The 17,774-nt window shown below is 35.5% G+C and overlaps 3 protein-coding genes across 3 annotated transcripts; all 3 read right to left on the reverse strand.

The window, feature by feature from the left end:
• Positions 1–204: 204 nt before the first annotated feature.
• LOC109612168 (uncharacterized) lies at positions 205–3,036 on the reverse strand. Its single transcript, XM_059129366.1, has 3 exons — positions 653–3,036; positions 445–589; positions 205–388 (listed from the first exon to the last, which is right to left on the reverse strand). Exons 1-3 carry the CDS (start codon positions 1,212–1,214, stop codon positions 214–216), a joined length of 882 nt encoding a protein of 293 aa, XP_058985349.1. The 5' UTR covers positions 1,215–3,036; the 3' UTR covers positions 205–213.
• Positions 3,037–5,898: 2,862 nt separating this feature from the next.
• Positions 5,899–11,240, reverse strand: LOC101888523 (uncharacterized). The gene is made up of 7 exons (XM_059123299.1): positions 10,607–11,240; positions 10,283–10,544; positions 9,924–10,101; positions 9,735–9,864; positions 8,813–9,463; positions 6,232–7,353; positions 5,899–6,170 (listed from the first exon to the last, which is right to left on the reverse strand). Exons 1-7 carry the CDS (start codon positions 11,110–11,112, stop codon positions 6,020–6,022), a joined length of 3,000 nt encoding a protein of 999 aa, XP_058979282.1. The 5' UTR covers positions 11,113–11,240; the 3' UTR covers positions 5,899–6,019.
• A 2,113-nt stretch (positions 11,241–13,353) lies between these two features.
• LOC131800540 (triosephosphate isomerase-like) lies at positions 13,354–15,772 on the reverse strand. The gene is made up of 2 exons (XM_059123317.1): positions 15,149–15,772; positions 13,354–13,766 (listed from the first exon to the last, which is right to left on the reverse strand). The coding sequence occupies exons 1-2, from the start codon at positions 15,683–15,685 to the stop codon at positions 13,560–13,562; spliced, it is 744 nt and encodes a 247-aa protein (XP_058979300.1). The 5' UTR covers positions 15,686–15,772; the 3' UTR covers positions 13,354–13,559.
• Positions 15,773–17,774: the final 2,002 nt, after the last annotated feature.

The following is a 17,774-nucleotide window of genomic DNA, read 5'->3' on the forward strand; positions in this document are numbered from 1 at the left end:
CTAAGCGTTGATGCATCTACCTGTATTTTTCTACCATGACAGATGCCAAGAAGTTGGCAATTTAAATCCACAGTACTTGTATTTATATCCGGTGAACTGTGAACGTACTACTTCTATTTCATTCAATTTAAAAAAATATGTACAAACTTTTTGTAAAATAAATAATTTATTAAAAACTATACCAACATAAATATTAATATCAAATCAAATATTTTAAGTAACTTTTAAATATTTTATTAATGTTGTAAACATGCTGAAAATTCGCTTCAACGACTTGGTATTCCAATTGCAATTCGAAAACTGACCATTACAATCTTCCCCACTTCGGGCCGCATCCACAGCTTGCTCAACAGCAGTTCCGCTTATAATGTTGCGTATAGAATCCAAACTGTGAAACAAATCATATTTAAATAAATTCACAGGGATTTTAAAACCAAACCATACCTTAAAACCCCATCCATGACTTTTTCAATATTTCCGGAAGAACTTTTCTGAACAAATTCACAAATCGACTTTTGAAAACACACACTGATGTTATTCTCATGCATTTTGGACTCAATAAATGAGAAAATATTCTGTGTGTTTGAATCTGGAGAGAATATTGAAAACATCAAAATCATTTTAAAATCAAATTTGCAATAATACTTCATACCTGTATTATCATTCTCTTGCCATAATGTAGAATTATATTCTCCGGAAGTTCGCGAGGTTTGCCGAAAAGCCGCATAGGCCGGGACAAATGGGGTAAAAAGAAATTTCAATATTATGGCAAAAATGCCACCCACAGCTATCACGGCACCGGTTGTCAATATTGAACTAACATTTAGATTGAAAAGGCTTCGTAGAGCCGATTTGGCCACGGTCATACTACGTTCGATGGGTACTCGCACAAAAGGCACTATAAATTCCAATTCAATGCTGACATCCTTATCATCGGCATGAAATTGTAATCCTCTTGATTTACGATCGCTTGATATGGAATTGGGTATAAGATTAGAGGTCCTCGAAGCAGCTGAGGTCATTGTGGCATAATTACGCGGTTCAAAATCCCGAAAACGTAACAAATTTGAAGAATTTGTATTCGTGGTGTAAAAGGCACGTCGAGTAACACTGCTCGTAAACTCATAGTTGTTAAAGTTCACAAATAACACCGACGCCATGAGCAACATCTGGAGAGCGTAGTAACGCTTCTGGTAATGATGCACTGTCAACATTGCAACTGTCACTTTTTGATATGCGTACCTCACTCGACACTGGTTCCAATCGCGTTAACAAACAACCAACATCTGAGCCAGTCTTGAGGCTAAAGTGCTTTTATTAAAGCTCATCTATGGTGGATGTGGTGGTGGGTGGTAATTGCCCAAATCCATTTGGAGCTACCAGAGAAATGTGAAATAAAATAGCAAGAGGGGAATGACATTATTTTCACGCTTTGTTAATAAACAAATTTTGAATTTCCATTTTAACGCCATTGATGCATGCCGCCTCCACAAACATTATGACACTAAAGTGAGCAAATTTATATCATAGCATCTTGAAAAAGAAGCCAGTAGGCCTAAAATATTTCTTTGCATTGTTGTAATTAGTGTTTGAAACCAAATTTTTTGCCTTTTTCATGCTTCTTATTTTATTACGTTCAGTGACCTTGAACTCTGCTAGAAATGTATACATATTTCAAAATTGTTGCTGTTAATTGAAATTAATATTAAAACAAATTCAATTGACTACAAAAAAAATCATCAGATCGGGTCTCTAGAAATAAATCCATTAAAAAATGGTAAAAATATGAGAAAATTTGCCGTCTTTACACTCGAATTTTGAGATGAGAGTGCAAAACAAAAAATAATTACAGAGGAAACCTTGTGGGTTATGAAAGTATAGCTAAAAACAGAAGACACGTGTGTCGGCGTTTTTAAGATTTGTATCGCAGTGTAACCTAAATACAGGGTGAGATGAAAAAACTGCAACAAACTTCAGACTGATGTCATTTCTTATCCGACAGCTGTAAAAATTATTCAAGTGACAGCTCATTATATTGTTTACAAGCGTACAAACGCATTTTGGTGAGAATTTTCCAGAAAAAAAGTTATTCGTGACGGAATTCAAGCTTGATAATGTGATTTATTTGTATTTGGCTGGAAAACCAGCAAGTGGCTATCGTTAGAGCACTCCAGCATTTAAATGTGAATAAATCTATTGTGTCTCGTACCATCGCTAGTTACCGTGATACTGGTAGCGTAGCCCGACGTCAAGGAAGTGGACGGAAGAAAACAGCAACATCAACAGAAATGTTTCGAAAAATAAAGAAGCGACTTGATCGAAACCCGTGTCGCAGTGGCCAAAAAATGGCTCGTAAGCTGAACTGTCGCAATATTCCATTCGGCAAATATTGAAAAATGAGGTAAAGCAATTCAAATGAGGGGTAAAGCTATTCAAATTCTAAAAAATGCAAGAACTTACACCGCAACAGAAAGAAAATAGACTCAAAAGAGCTAAAAAATTGCTTCGCTAGGCCGAAAGTGGTGTACTGACGAATTTGGTTTTCTCCGATGAGAAAACATTCGCTGTCCAGCAGTTTGTAAACAAACAAAATGATCGTGTTTAATTGCCAAAGAGGTCAGCTGAAAATGTGCATCTTCGGTTGGCCACCAGAACTCAAGAACCCCTCGGCCATGGTGACGGTGTGGGCCGCCATAACAGCCGATAGTCGCTCTTCGCTCGTATTAATCGACCGTGGCATCAGAATAAATGCCGAACATTATCGCAAACATAATATGGAGGGTGTATTAAAGCCTTGATCACGCAAACATTTTGGCCGCAGACCTTGGACATTCCAACAGGACTCAGAACCATCGCACTCAGCACGCGCCACCCAAGAATGGTTACAAAATGAGGTTTCTCGCTTCATTTCCAGCGCACAATGACCACCAAAATCTTCGAATACCAATCCGTTGGACTATTGCGTCTGGAGTATTTTGAAAAACAAGGTTGGCACTAAAAAATGCCAAAGTGTCGATCACCTCAAGCAAGCGCTTCGCCGGGAATGGGAAAAAATACAGCAGAGTAACATTCGGGCCGCTTGTGACGGTTTCATTGGCCGTTTGAAGACCATAATTCGTGCCAAAGGTGACCAATTCGAACAAATCTAAACTTATTCTAAAATTTGATGCTATTTCCGACATTTTTACTTTCATTCAATAAAATTAAAAAAAAAATGTAAAAATTATGGCGTTTGACTAGTTGCAGTTGTTTTATCTCATCCTGTGTATGACCAAATTCCACCAACCCCTCCATATTTTTAGAAATTTTCGGATTTAAAATTCTTAAATTCGTCTCATAGTAGGTAAAGTTCGGGGATTATTTTCTTTTTTCTTTTCTTTTTGGTCCATTATCAAAAATATGAGTAAAAACTATATTTAAGTGTGATCATGTGAATTTATACGAAATTATCTTACCAAATACCATTTTAGAAGGATGATTTCAAAGACAAAAATGTTCTTCAAAAATTTCGCTGTAAGTCACCCAAAGAGAGGAAATCTCTATTTTCTTTATATACCAAGGAGAAAGATGAAAATGTTTATAAGTGCGGTTGTAAGGTTAAGAAGATTTTCCAAAAGAATTTTAGTTTTATGAAATTCGTTGGTTTCTCTTCTATTGAGCTTACGATATCTTCACTTGGGTAAAAAAAGTTTTTTTTTTGCAGTAGAAGTTATTTTTAAAATAACTTCCTGGGGGGAATATGCCAGACAAAATACAAGGGAACTAATGAGGATTTGTGGCTCTTTCCGAAACCTAGGTATTCCCTGCCCATCGTTACCATCGTTCTCCACTAATAAACAAACGTTGTTTTTATAATAACAACAATAAAGGGATTGAGCCTGACAATTTTGCAACAACAATATAGCTCCCAAATTTATCTTCGTCCAATTTGCTTTTTTATTGTGCACCAAACGTATAATATTAGCCCAAATTGTATAGCATTTTGCACATACGACTGATATTAAGTATGCCAAATTTAATTAAAATCGGTTTAGATATAGCTATAGCTCCCATATAAATTGCTTATCCAATTTGTTATTTTTGTCCTCCTCGGCCGTAATATGCACTCTGTAACAACGATATTTGGGTAAATATATCAAATACAGATCAGAAATATCTTTGCTAAATTTTATCGAGATCGGTTCAGATTTGGATATAGCTCCCATATATATCTTCGTCCGATTTGTCTTTTATTGTGCACCAAACGTATACTATTAGTATTTCAAATTTGTTGAAAATCGGTTCGGATATAGCTATAGCTCCCATATAGACTGTTGATTCGATTTTTTAAATTTGTCATCCACAAGCGTAATATGCACTCCGTTAAAGCGATATTTGTCGAGAACGGCTGAACTGATTTCGACAGTTCTCATTAATTCACAATGGCCTCTTGGCAGGAAAGAAACAACGTCTAAAAAATCGCATAAAAATATCTCTCTAAAGATGAAAATATTGATTTTGTAACATTTTTTATATTTTTTCAATTTTGTCACATTTTTGGCATATTTTCATTTTGAATTAAACATTTGGTAATATTTCTACAGCTAACAAAACTAAGTAGTTAGGATATCAGGATATCATATACAGATCGCATTTATGGCCCGATCCTAACGAAATTGCATGGGGATCAGATGAGGGTCAGAATAGAAGCCTACTCTTTTTGGAGATAATCGCCATATATTTAGGGGTTGAAATGGACTGCAAAATTGTCAGCAGGTCGTAATTATTGCCCGATCCTCACGCACATTTGAATGGGGGTTACGAGCACTTCTGACAATTTCGTTAACGCTGATTTCGTTGAAGAATATAGTCAAATGTCTGTATCTCATATAGATGCGTTTCAGCCAAAAACCAATAATAAATGTTAATCTTTTGCCACTTCTGAGAGATTATAGGTCTTTGGGAAATATTGGTTCCAGATCTAGGAAGACCATCTAAGTGCAACATCTACCAATAAATTGGAAATGAGCAAATTAGTTTAAGTTGCTATTATTCGAAAATTAGAGAACGAAACCTGATGGTTTACTTTTATTATTTGTCACAATATATTGTGAATTCTTCCGAGTATCTCGCCTATATAAACTGTATCGTTTATTATAGTGTTGTAGGGTATTCAACGGTCGGCCCCGCTCGACTGTAGCCTTTGCTTACTGGTTTTTTATTTATTTTTTTTTTTTTTTGGAGGAAAAAAAATTATTCAAATTATTTTAAATTTGGTTGCAAAATAAATGCAAAATTTCGACGTGAATAAGTAACAAATGGTACAATTTTATGATAAAACTGTATTGTCCTACTATTTTACATTCAATCTTGCGGAAAACCCCGAAATTCCAATCTTGTTTCGCGGGATTCTCCCAATATAAGGATTTTGTTAGAAAAATCAGAAATAAACAAAGCCAACTGTTGCATACTTAAAAGTCTATTTGACACTATAAGTCTCCAGCATAGAGTTGCATTTTTCTAGTTTTTTTTTTTTTAAGTTGAGCAACCTTTCTTATTGAGCCATGGGTATACCCATGGTACAATAAGGAAACGGGTCAGCTTCGTATAACTACAACAATACTGCTCTGAAGCTATGCCCGCTTGTTTTCACTTATTTGGTATTTATTCTCATTTTTAAAATGATTTCAATATCGTGAACAATGAATTTGCTTTTAAAAATATGATCCAAACTGTTCAATTTTTCAATTCCATGGCAAAATTGGTTGATGTCTTAAATACACGCCCTGCCCTGTACTTTTCTTTCAATAATTGATTTTGATAATATTCTGTCTGTCGGGTACCCTTTGGAAAAAGTTGTAAACAGCTGCTAGCTCTGCCTTACCTTTTTTTGTACCATGGGTTAAAAATATGCTTTGGTAACCTTTGCACTGCCTCAAATGTATAATTATTTATTAAAAATATTTTTTTAAAAAAGCTTTTTTCATTATATTCTTTTGGATTTAATTTTGATTTTTTTTATTATTTTCTGAATATTAATTTAACAAATACGAGTATCACGCAAACAGACATCACCACAACAAGTCAACGGCTGACAAGGAATAATACAGGGATCGACGGGCTTGGCACGTCTATCGACCATGCAAATCAAGGGTGGAGCCACACCGGCTAATTCCCGCAGACGTTTCTTTCTGCAAAATGTATAGCCAATTTTTAATAATGTAATACAATAAAAATTCTTACTGATGTTACCTCTTCTCAGCCAATTCAGCTGGTGATAATTTACGACCTTTGGATTTATTCAAATATTTCATCATGTCGACGGTGCCACCACCTGGAAGATTAGGTTTATTTGCAGAACCCTTGGCTCCAGCAACGCCCTTGCCTTTACCACCCATTCCTGCGGACCATCTGCCAGCGGCACCACCACGACCACCGGCCTTACCGCCACCTCCTCGGCCACCACAACCGCCATAGACTCCAGCCGTTGGCACCGCTCCTGGGGTATAACCCCCCGGACCATAGGGTCCAAAAGCTTTGCCAAAACGCTCTCCAATCGCACAATTATATAATTTCATATACTTATTGGGCTCCTTGGGATACAGCGGCGGCACATTCCAATCCTGTTCATCGTACTGACTGCCAGTATTGACAAAATTACGTTTCTTAAGCCTTTCCGGTTTTATCACCCCAGCTGGGGGTGTAACACCAAAATCAAATTCCGTTTCACTCTCCGTTGTATCGGATAGTACCAGGCTATCATTACACAAGGGCAGTTTCCTATTCCGTGCCTCTTTGTTACACTGATATTCCAGACGTTTCTTATCCAAGAAACTGCGACAAAAACAATCCACAATGGGTTTGTGGCATGTGCATTTGCTGAAGCCCATCCCCTTGAGGCATTTCTTAAGTTTACGCATTTCCATGGCCAGAGGATTTTTAATAATTTTAAATTGTATAGGTTGCATATTCAGATATGGATCGGCACATTCTTTGAGTGCCTCGGGGTCCTTAAGTGGCCGCAGGGTTATGAAATATTCACCATTCTTTTTACAAATATGCAAAGTGGGTTTTTGTAGCAATTCTTCCTCTTCTTCTCCACCTTGATTACCATAGCCATTACGGCGACGTCGATAGGAATATTGGGATACCCTCAAAGTATCTGCTGGGAAATCACGTAGGAAATATTTCATTAACTCCTTAATGGGTTTGCGTATGGCACCAGGTTTCCAACCGGCCCTTATGCCCTTGGCTTCTACATTCCACAACCAACCCATATTGGGAGGGACATTTTTACGACCAGCAAAACCATTGATGCAGGTTTTGTGTCCCACCTGTACGCCCGGATATTTGCGGACCATGCGGTAATTGTAGCTGAAACAAAGAAAAAACGTCGTTAAACTTCGTCTGAATCGTACTTTTATCCCTTCCATCATGTAATTTCTCTAAAATTTGAAAGTTAAATTACGCTACGAGACACAAAACAAGTAAAAAAGAAGCTAAGTTCGGCAGGTCCGAACTTTTAATACCCTCCACCGTTTGGATGGAATTTGAAAATTTAAAAAAAAAAACTTCCGGAAACTACCACTTAATTGAAAACTGTTATATAAAGACCATACAAAGACGTGGACCTGCTTAAGAAATTTTATGTCATAGGCTGTAGTACCCATTACGAACTTCAAATACCAAATTTGAAACAATTCCGCTGAATAATATCGCTAAAATCATCAAAATACCGAATATCGGGATGTACCGTTATATGGGGGTTATACGATAACGTGAACCCACATACGATTTTTTTGTCATAGGCTGTCGTATCTATTACGAACTTTAAATACGAAATTTGTTACAATTCCGGTGAATAATGTCGCACAAATCATAAAAATACCGAGTATTGACGAAGACGTGGACCTGGAAACAAAAATTTTTGTCATAGGTTGTAGCACCCATTGCGAACTTCAAATACGAAATTTTGAAATAATTCCGGTAAAAAATGTCGCTAAAATCATGAAAATACCGAATATCGGAAACTACCGTTATATGGGGGCTATACGAAGATGTAGACCTGCACACGATTTTTTTCCATAGGTTTTAGTAAACGCTAAGATCTCCCAATATGAAATTTGAAACGATTCCGGTGAAAAATTTTGCTGAAATCATCAAAATACCGAATATCGGGAACTACCGTTATATGGGGGTTATACGAAGACGTGGACCTGCATACACTAATGTTTGTCATAGGCTGTAGTACCCATTACGAACTTCAAATACGAAATTTGAAATAATTCAGGTAAATAATATCGGTGAAATCATGAAAATATCAAATGTCGGGAGGTACTATTATATGGGGGCTATACGAAGACGTAGACCTGCATACAAAAATATTTGTCATGAGCTGTAATACCGATTACGAACTTTAAATATAAAATTTCAAATAATTCCGGATCCAGAATATATACACTTTATAGGGTCTATTATAAATATTTCGAGGAGTTACAAACGGAATGACAAAGTTAATATATCCTCAATAGAATGGTTATAAAAATCAATTTTTTCAATAATTACAGATAAATTAGGCTTTTTATGACAGTAGATCTAAAAACAAAAGACTTTATTGAAAGTTTACATCGCAAAGTACCCTAGACAATTATTTTGGTCGACAATTTGAACACATTTAAAAGGACGAATCGCTAAATTCTAAATGTCTGCATCAAAGTTGTCAAAGAACCGACAATATTTCCAAATTTTTGATTAAACTTTAAGACAGAAATCTTCTCGACGTTGTTTTCAATATGACTCAGAAGATTTTATTAAATATATTCTTTATACTTACGCTTTGCCACGGCAAACTTTTCGCGCGCTTTGGAAATTCTTCACCAAAAACTGCCTTCTTTCCGACTCATCCACTTGACCTTTGGCTTTTGTTCGGCAATTCAGTTTCTCTTTATTTTGTTTATCACACGCCCTTTGGTTGCCCTTGCCACGATTTAATTCTCTTTCACATCGTTCATCTTTTTCGAAATCTTTCTTCTTTATATCGCGTATATCATAAAGATCCTTCAGCTCGGAGAAGACCCTCGTCAAATGTGGACGACAATCCTTGCTATTGGTTTTACAAATATTATATAGTTCCGATGATTTTGTTTCACATTTTCCACATTCATCTTCTTTGCGCTGGCCATCGGATTGAAATACATCTGCACAAAGTTTTCGTATACGACAATAGGCGCAAACCTTCTTCGGGTTACAAGTGCAGCGACAGTGGGATTTTGACTGGTCTGTTTGTGGACAGTTCTTATCAATTGGGTCTTCGTCGTCACCACATGAGGATCCTTTTTCCATATAGCCGAGTAGAATTTCATTGGCAGTCAGCTGATCGTTATAGGGTTTCTCATCAAATTGCGGTATGGGTTTATATCCACATTTTGGACATGCCGCCAATTTCGGTAACCATGAGAGATTTTCTTTACATAGAGGACAGCACCTGAAGATAAAAAGGATAATAAAGTATTTTTAATGAAAAATTAGTTTCTTTCTGATTTCCCTGATACACCATCTCGTAATTCTTGAATATGATTATGCTGACATGTAGCTAACCTACATTGAGCAGCTAGCCTTCTTTAAAACAAGACCAGTTGGTCTTCATTGACCGACCTTCAATAAAAAATATCTGTGGGTATAGAATAATCGACACTGTCTTCTTTTAAAACCTATAGACTTTTATTTCAGAACCAATGTTTATTTTCGTTTCATACCTTGACTGAACAGGAACATTTTCGATTAATTCTGGCACCGAATTCTTATGACAAAAATTCACAATATTTTCGGGTGCAAAGAGACCCTCATCCGAACAAACATTTGACTGCGACATTTGGCTATGGTTATCTAAAAACAGGAAAATAAAGTGTTTTTCTATTTTAAAATTTCAGAATTTATATTATTACAATTATTCGTTGGGTTAAAATCGGTACATGAACTACTGGCGACCGGTTTATTCGTGTTGCACGAAGTTAAGCATGGATCAGGATGGGCTTGTGTTTCCGCTTTCTTCGAACAGCAGGGTGAGGGTTTTGGTTTACCCATTAGGGAATCGATTAGCTTTTGGTATTGATTGGTGACCTTCTATATAAGGTAGTAAAAGAAAATTGAAATAAGAAACATATTCAATTATTTAAAACCCATATTTGTAGTGGCCAAAATGTTGGTGTTTGAAATATATTTTTAATTTGGCCACTTTCCTGTGGGATTTTCCTATATAGGAATTTAAAATTCATCTTCCCATTATATTCGCACCACCACTTACTTTCAATTCCCCACAAGCTGGATCCAATGTATTCAGTATATCAGTATTAGGTACAGTTTTCCCATTTACAGAACGAAAATTGGACAGATCCAAGCAAGTAGGATGCAATGCTTTATCCGAATCGGTGGCAGGTATCAGGCCAACCTGGGAACAGCAACAGGGATTTTTATCTTCACCCACCACAAATAAAATGTCATTGGGATCAATTATTTTATTTGCGGCCTTGGCAACATCTTCTCGAGGTCCACACACATCCTCGTCGCTGTAAAAATCCATGAATAAAATAAAATATTCAATAAATTCATAAAACAGAGATATACTCACTTCCATTCCGAACATTTTGTTTGTAGCCTCACAATCACCTCAATCGTTCCACATTTCTTATCGGTATCACAATTACGATATTCCGATTCAAAGACATGTGTCAACTCTCCCATACATGCAGGATCGATGAGACAATTTAAAAAGCTCTCCGGCCAATCCACAGCGGCAATACCCAAATCCTTTCCGGCATGTTTTATTTTCAATTTCAATTTATTTTTCATTAAATCATCTTTGAGCACACTGGGATTTTCGATAAATTCAAAACTTTTACCCGACTTGAATTCAATGACATTAATACGGCTTGAAGTAATTTTCAGATCTTCTCTATTGAATGTTGCCTCCACCACCAGCAAGGAGGGATCTTTGTCCACCAATTGTTTGGCATCCTTGTCGCTTATTTCCAAACGTATAACAATTATATCGACAATATAACCCACACCTCCAGCGACATTTGTCGCAACTCCCGGGGTAGCCGTCAAATTTAATGGATTTTCGTTGGTATTCATTTTCAGATTTTATTTAAATTTTCAAACCAGAAAAAAATAAGTTTGCCAATGATTGAAAGAAAATTTTGATTTTGTAAATTATACTACAAAATAAAAATATTTCAAATGAAGTTTTATTTCGAAATTGATTACGATTTCAATGCATCTACATTGAACTGGTCTATCTAGACAACTGAATCATTGTCATCACTGAGGTGTCTACAATAGTCACACCTGGCAATATATAAAATTTTTGGATAATTATTCAAATATATTTCGAAAATTTGTGCTTCGTTTCCAGAATAGCAAGAATGTAAAACTTTTCACGGCAACTTTTTGCCATACCGATTATTCCTTTATGATATTGAAGAAAATTGCACAAATAGTAGATTCTTGCAGTATTTGGAATTGAATTAGTGCGTTTGTTCTGCCAATCGGGTTTTGCACCCACTCCAGACATAAACAAATAACAAATTTAAAGCTTTAAACTCTTTACCGGGTGTCCTCAATTGATGAATACAGACATATTTCTCTATTTTTCTCTGTTATAGTTTTTTTCTGGATCAAAAACGCATTTGAGCCTACTAAGGACATATTAACGCTCATTTCCAAGCAGGGATTTGAGTATTGAGATTGGTATTAGTATTTGGTGATTATGTCTCAAAAACCACTTTGTTTATAAAGGAAAACATATTGGATTCATTCCTAATATTTTCCATGCTAATATAACCACTACAAAAAACTACAGGGAGAGATAAAAAAAACTGCAACAAAGTCAAACGCCATAATTTTTACAATGATCGACATTTTCTTTTTTTTTAGTGGCAAAATACTCCAGACACAAAAGTCCAACGGATCTGTATCCGGAGATTTTGGTGGCCATTGTGCTCTGGAAATGAAGCTAGGAACCTAATTTTGTAACCATTATTGGGTGGCGTGAGCTGAGTACGATGGTGCTGCGTCCTGTTGGAATGTTCAAGGTCTGCGGCCAAAATGTTTCCGTGCCTGGACTTTAATACACCCTTCAGAATATTTTCGCGATAATATTCGGCATTTATTCTGATTCCACGGTCGATTAACACGAGCGGAGAGCGACCATCAACTGCTATGGCGGCCCAAACCATCAGCATGGCCAGCGCTTGAGTTCTGATGGCCAACCGAAGGTGCACATTTTCAACTGACCTCTTTGGCAAGTAAACTCTTTAGCTCTTCTGAGTCTATTTTCTTACTCCTGCGGTGTAAGTTCTTGAACTTTTTGGAATTTCAACGGCTTTACCCAGAGCTCATTATTCAATATTTGCCGAATGGAATATTGCGATATGTTTAACTCTCGAGCCATTCTTCGGCCACTGCGACGCGGGTTTCGATCAAGTCGCTTCTTTACTTTTCGAACCATTTCTGCTGATGTTGCTGTTTTCTTCCGTCCACTTCCTTGACGTCAGGCTACGCTACCAGTATCACGATAACGAACGACGGTACGAGACACAAAAGATTTATTCACATTTAAATGCTGGAGTGCTCTAACGAAACGAAACGAAATATATATAAATATACTATCACGCTTGAATTCCATCTCAAATAAATTTTTTTCTGGAAAATTCTCAACAAAATGCTTTTGTATGCTTGTAAAAAATATAATTAGCTGTCACTGGAATAATTTTAACAGCTGTTGGATGAGCGGCTTAGAAATAACAGCAGTCTGAAGTTGGTTGCACTTTTTTCATTACACCCTGTATGTATTGATATATGTTTGTGTATGTATCGAAATAAATGTGATGAAATTCTGTTAGGTCTTACATTCTAGGGTATTCTATTCCCCCCAGACAAAAATAGTTCGCAATTGAACCATTATCAGCAACAAACCATAAACAATATTACTACTCAATTCCAATATCAGTACCTATGATGTCGTGCCCCCAATACCAATTAACTTTGATGTTAATCAGTTAAGATAATATTTTTAAGAACTGCAACCTTTGTCCCCCAAAATAATGCACACAATTAACAATGTGTGCACAATACTTCGAAACCATTGACCAATTGATGATAGTTATTGTTTTTGTTTATAACTAAATAATGAGTTTATTTTTCTTTTGTTTTGTCATTATAAATTATATGTATGTGTAGAATTTTTTTTTAACATAATAAAACAACACAGTTGCTTTTTTTCATTTAAATCTTTTGCTTATAATGATATACGTTAAGGTCAAACAGAAAAAATCAAAAAATAAGTTATATGAAATTAAAAAAAAAATTTAAAGAGCTGAATTACAAAATTGCACTACACAAGTTTCCATTTTTTGTTGCTAAGTTGTTGTGTTATCTTTTGCCTAACATTATAAATATTTTTAACAAGTGATATAATGCATTGTTTCTGAATGAACACTTTTTCCCAACAATAGGTATTTTCTTTTTTGATGTAATGAGAATTGTAGATCTTTTTTGGTGGTTTAATTTTTGTGGGTAATTTACTTCTTGGCATTGATGATGTCAATGAATTCGGGTTTCAATGAAGCACCACCAACCAAAAAGCCATCAATATCGGGTTGGGCAGCCAATTCTTTGCAGTTGGCAGCTGTTACAGAGCCACCGTATTGGATGCGTAGACTATCAGAAACTTCCTTGGAGATATTTTCGGCCAACCATTTGCGGAGATAGGCATGGACTTCTTGGGCCTAAAAATAAATAAGAAACATATTATTAATTGAGGTATATTTAAGGTTTTATTTTTTGTTATATTATTATTTAAAAGTAAAATCTGGCAACGTATTTATCGATATTTAATTAATTTAATTGTAAGGTTTTTTGTTTACTAATTTAAAAGCGAAAACAAACACCGAACCTAATTGTTGGCAAAAAGCCAAATTTTACTAAAATACTATTTTCCTTTGTTTGTGTATAAATTTATTTAGATTATACCGACTATGCGGTAATCGTACAATTGTCAAATAGTTTGTTATAAAATATCGTCATTCTAAAAAAACTTATAACAATGAACATTAAGGTGGGTCATGGTTTGGCATTAAAATGGACCTAAGGGTAACATTACCAAATATGGGAAGAGGGTTCAAGTACAAAACATTTTCCTAACTAATTTCCTTTCCCAACCCAATCAACAATATTATTATTACAGCTAACTCGATTAGAAAAATAACTAAATTCGTTTTGAATAATTGTAATTTTTAAATCGCCACGATCGGGATGTACTGCTAAATTTAGCATTCCCAACAATTGAAAAAATATTGACAGACTTCTTTCAAGGGAATAAAAAATTATTAAAATCCCAGCTAATGAAAGCATCGAAAATATGAAGCTCTCAAACCACACGTTACAATGTGATCTGAAAGTCGTAATTGTATCTACTTCAATTAATAAAAGTGCCTGAATGCCAGATGATCATAAATCGGGTAGTTACGACTTTTATGGAACAAATGAAATCAAAATGACAAACTGCATTTATTTTGAAAATCTGAAATTGTGTCTGTACCGAAAATCAGGACGTATTGTTAAAAATGGGTGTGATTTTAAATGGAAACCGAAAAGACAAACAACATCCCATTTAGTCGGCAATTGTGGCTAGAACCCTCAAAATAGTGAACCCATATAACACATTTCAAAACTTCATCTACTAGCAAAGAAGTAACATTTTTGCTGAAATTTGTTTACTTACGTCAATTACATTGAATATAAGTAGGAGCATTTTTAAAAGTTGGAAGCAGAATGACAAATTTAATATATAGTCTATATCATATTATTAATGTCTACCTATATATTACTTCACAGTTAAGAAGTCCTTGCTGGTACACCCAAGGTCATTTCAAAAGTCATAGAATCATTGAATTCGCTCAGAACTCAAATAACACATCCTCGACTGTAAAATTGCAAGAAATTCATATTTCACTTTAATACCTACTATCAAAGATTCAGACTAGCAATACAATCCTGTCTTATCATTCGAAATGGTACAACAAATTGGTATACACACAACCAAATCTAACATGGTTCTGCATAACAAACTCTTATCAATCTTGCAAATAAAATTTTCAAGTCAACTTACTTGTTGGGGAGTGGCAGTTTTGCCGGTACCAATAGCCCAGACAGGTTCATAGGCCACAACTACATTGGTCCAGTCCTTAATGGTCTTGGCATAGGCAGCCATTTGGCTAGCAACAACAGCCTCGGTTTTGCCAGCTTCACGTTCCTCCAATTTCTCACCAATACAGGCAATGACCTTTAAACCTTCAGCCAAAGCATGGGCAGCCTTTTCGGCAATCAATTCATCGGGTTCACCGAAAACATGACGACGTTCAGAGTGACCCAAAATAACCCAACCAGCACCGACATCCTTCAACATGGCTGGTGATACTTCACCGGTGAAGGCACCCTTGGGAACTTTGTAGCAATTCTGTCCGGCAACATTGAATTTGCAGGGCAACAAATCGCGAGCAAAGTTGATGTAGACGAAGGGGCAGCCCAAAACAATTTCAACATTTTCATCCAAGGTGGCACCGCAAAGGGTTTTACACAATTCGGTGATAGAGGCCTTGTCACCGTTCATTTTCCAGTTACCACCAACACAGAATTTGCGAGCCATGTTTGCGCTTGTTGTTTTTTGGTTTGTTCTTCGGGGCTAGTGAGAATACAGCGAGATTTCTGTAAAACAATTCGGTGGAAAATAATGTAAAAAATTATTAGATTTCAAATAACGAACTTTTCTCCCTTTCACTTTCTTTTAGTACCTTTCTCGATTATTGCTTTTTGGCGAATGATATGACCTTAGGATAACCTTGTTGTAGTTCAAAATAGGGATCCTGCAGTCGAGTTTTGTCTATCGATTGCTTGATGTTTAGAAATATCAAGTAATCGACTTTATGCTATCGCTATTATGCTTTTTAAACGAGCTAGGGAATGCTCGAATGGATATTTTTAATTAATCAAAAAAATTGGGTAAACAAATAAAAAATGTATATTTTTGTTTAAAGTCGTCTAGGGATCATGTCTTGGGAATTGTAAAATAACATTATGAGTAAATTACACATTTCAGTCATTTTTTTTCTAAAGAAATGGTGCTTCTATTAAAACAGAAGTAATCAAAACAATTCAAATCTATAATCGATAGATAGAAAAGGGTTGCCATTTTCTTGAGTAACGGCTCTGTTCAAGAACTTGCAATAATCTACTATTTTTGAATTTTTTTCGATATCAGAAAGGGAAAATCATTTATCGTAGTAAATCGTATGGAACAGACCATACAGGGTGAGATAAAAAAAGCAACAACGTCAAACGCCATAATTTTTACATTTTTTTTTATTTATTGAATGAAAGCAAAAAATTTCGAAAATAGCATCAGATATTAGAATAAGTGCCAGCCTTGCTTTCCAAAATACTCCAGACACAATAGTCCATCGGATTTGTATCCGGAAATTTGGTGGCCATTGTGCTCTGGAAGTAAAGCGAGGAACCTCATTTTGTAACCATTCTTGGGTGGCGCGTGCAGAGTGCGATGGTGCCGAGTCCTGTTGGAATCTCCAACACATTAGAAATGACAGCAGTCTAAAGTTGGTTGCAGTTTTTTCATCTCACCCTATATATTGGATATCCATTCTTGCATTATGCTATGTTCTCATTGCGCTTCACGTTCGATCACGAATTATGTACACGAATTAACCCGTTCATACGGCATGATTCGTAATTCATAGTAAAAAATTCCTTTTTTCAAAAATTTTGTTTGTCGATTTAAATGGGAATTTATACGAAAATACATAAAATTCTCACTAATATGAATAGAAGAAATTATTGTTTCCCCCCAAAAATTTATTTTATCATTAATTTTACAATTTCTATTCATGTTTTCAACTTTTTGTGTAAATGTTGACATTTTGAACATATTTTTGTATTTTTAAATTCTGCTAGAGAGACACTTGTCAAACATTTTTTCTGTCGATACAAACATTGCCTCTTTTGTTTGCAGTTTTTTGAGGAAATTTCAACTCGTAGACAAAATGCGCACCTCGAATGAGAGAGAAAACAAAATTTGCTTTCGTTTGAATGTACAGACGCCATTTAACATTTTAGTTTTCATTCATAATTTTCAGTTTTCCCAAAAATTTTTAAAATTTCATTAAATTTTCCTATTTTTAATTTTTAAATGTCATAATTTATTTTTTCGATATATTCTCGTTTGTTAGGTGACGTTAGATGACGCATATTTCATCTTAGTTCTGAGAGTGATTTGAATGGAACAAAGAACAAAAATCTTTGTTCACTCACCAAATTTTGTGTGGGGAATAAGGTAGATATTTCTTAATTAATGGTCGAACAAGGAATATAGAGTGAATCACGTGCCATGTGAACTTATGCTAAGTTCTTCTTCGGTTTTGTTAGGTGCTGCCTCAACCAATGGTCTGAATCGTAGTGTTGCTCGGAAGTATTCCATAAAGGTCGTTGATTCAACCTCCAGATCACGTAAAGATTTTATGTCAACTGTTGAACATTTGTTCAAAATTCTAAACCATCACTTTTGTTTTGTTATTTTATTACTTTTGTTTTTGAATTTGACACTAATTGTGAAGAAGACTTTTAAGTTTCTTCAACGACAATGTGGTTCTTGTAAAATGTTAGTTGTTGTAGCTGATGCAGACACCATGACTATTGCTCATGAACAAAATTTAATTGTTTTCGAC

Source organism: Musca domestica, unplaced genomic scaffold (assembly GCF_030504385.1).
Source record: "Musca domestica strain aabys unplaced genomic scaffold, Musca_domestica.polishedcontigs.V.1.1 1, whole genome shotgun sequence".
Classification (NCBI taxonomy): domain Eukaryota; kingdom Metazoa; phylum Arthropoda; class Insecta; order Diptera; family Muscidae; genus Musca; species Musca domestica.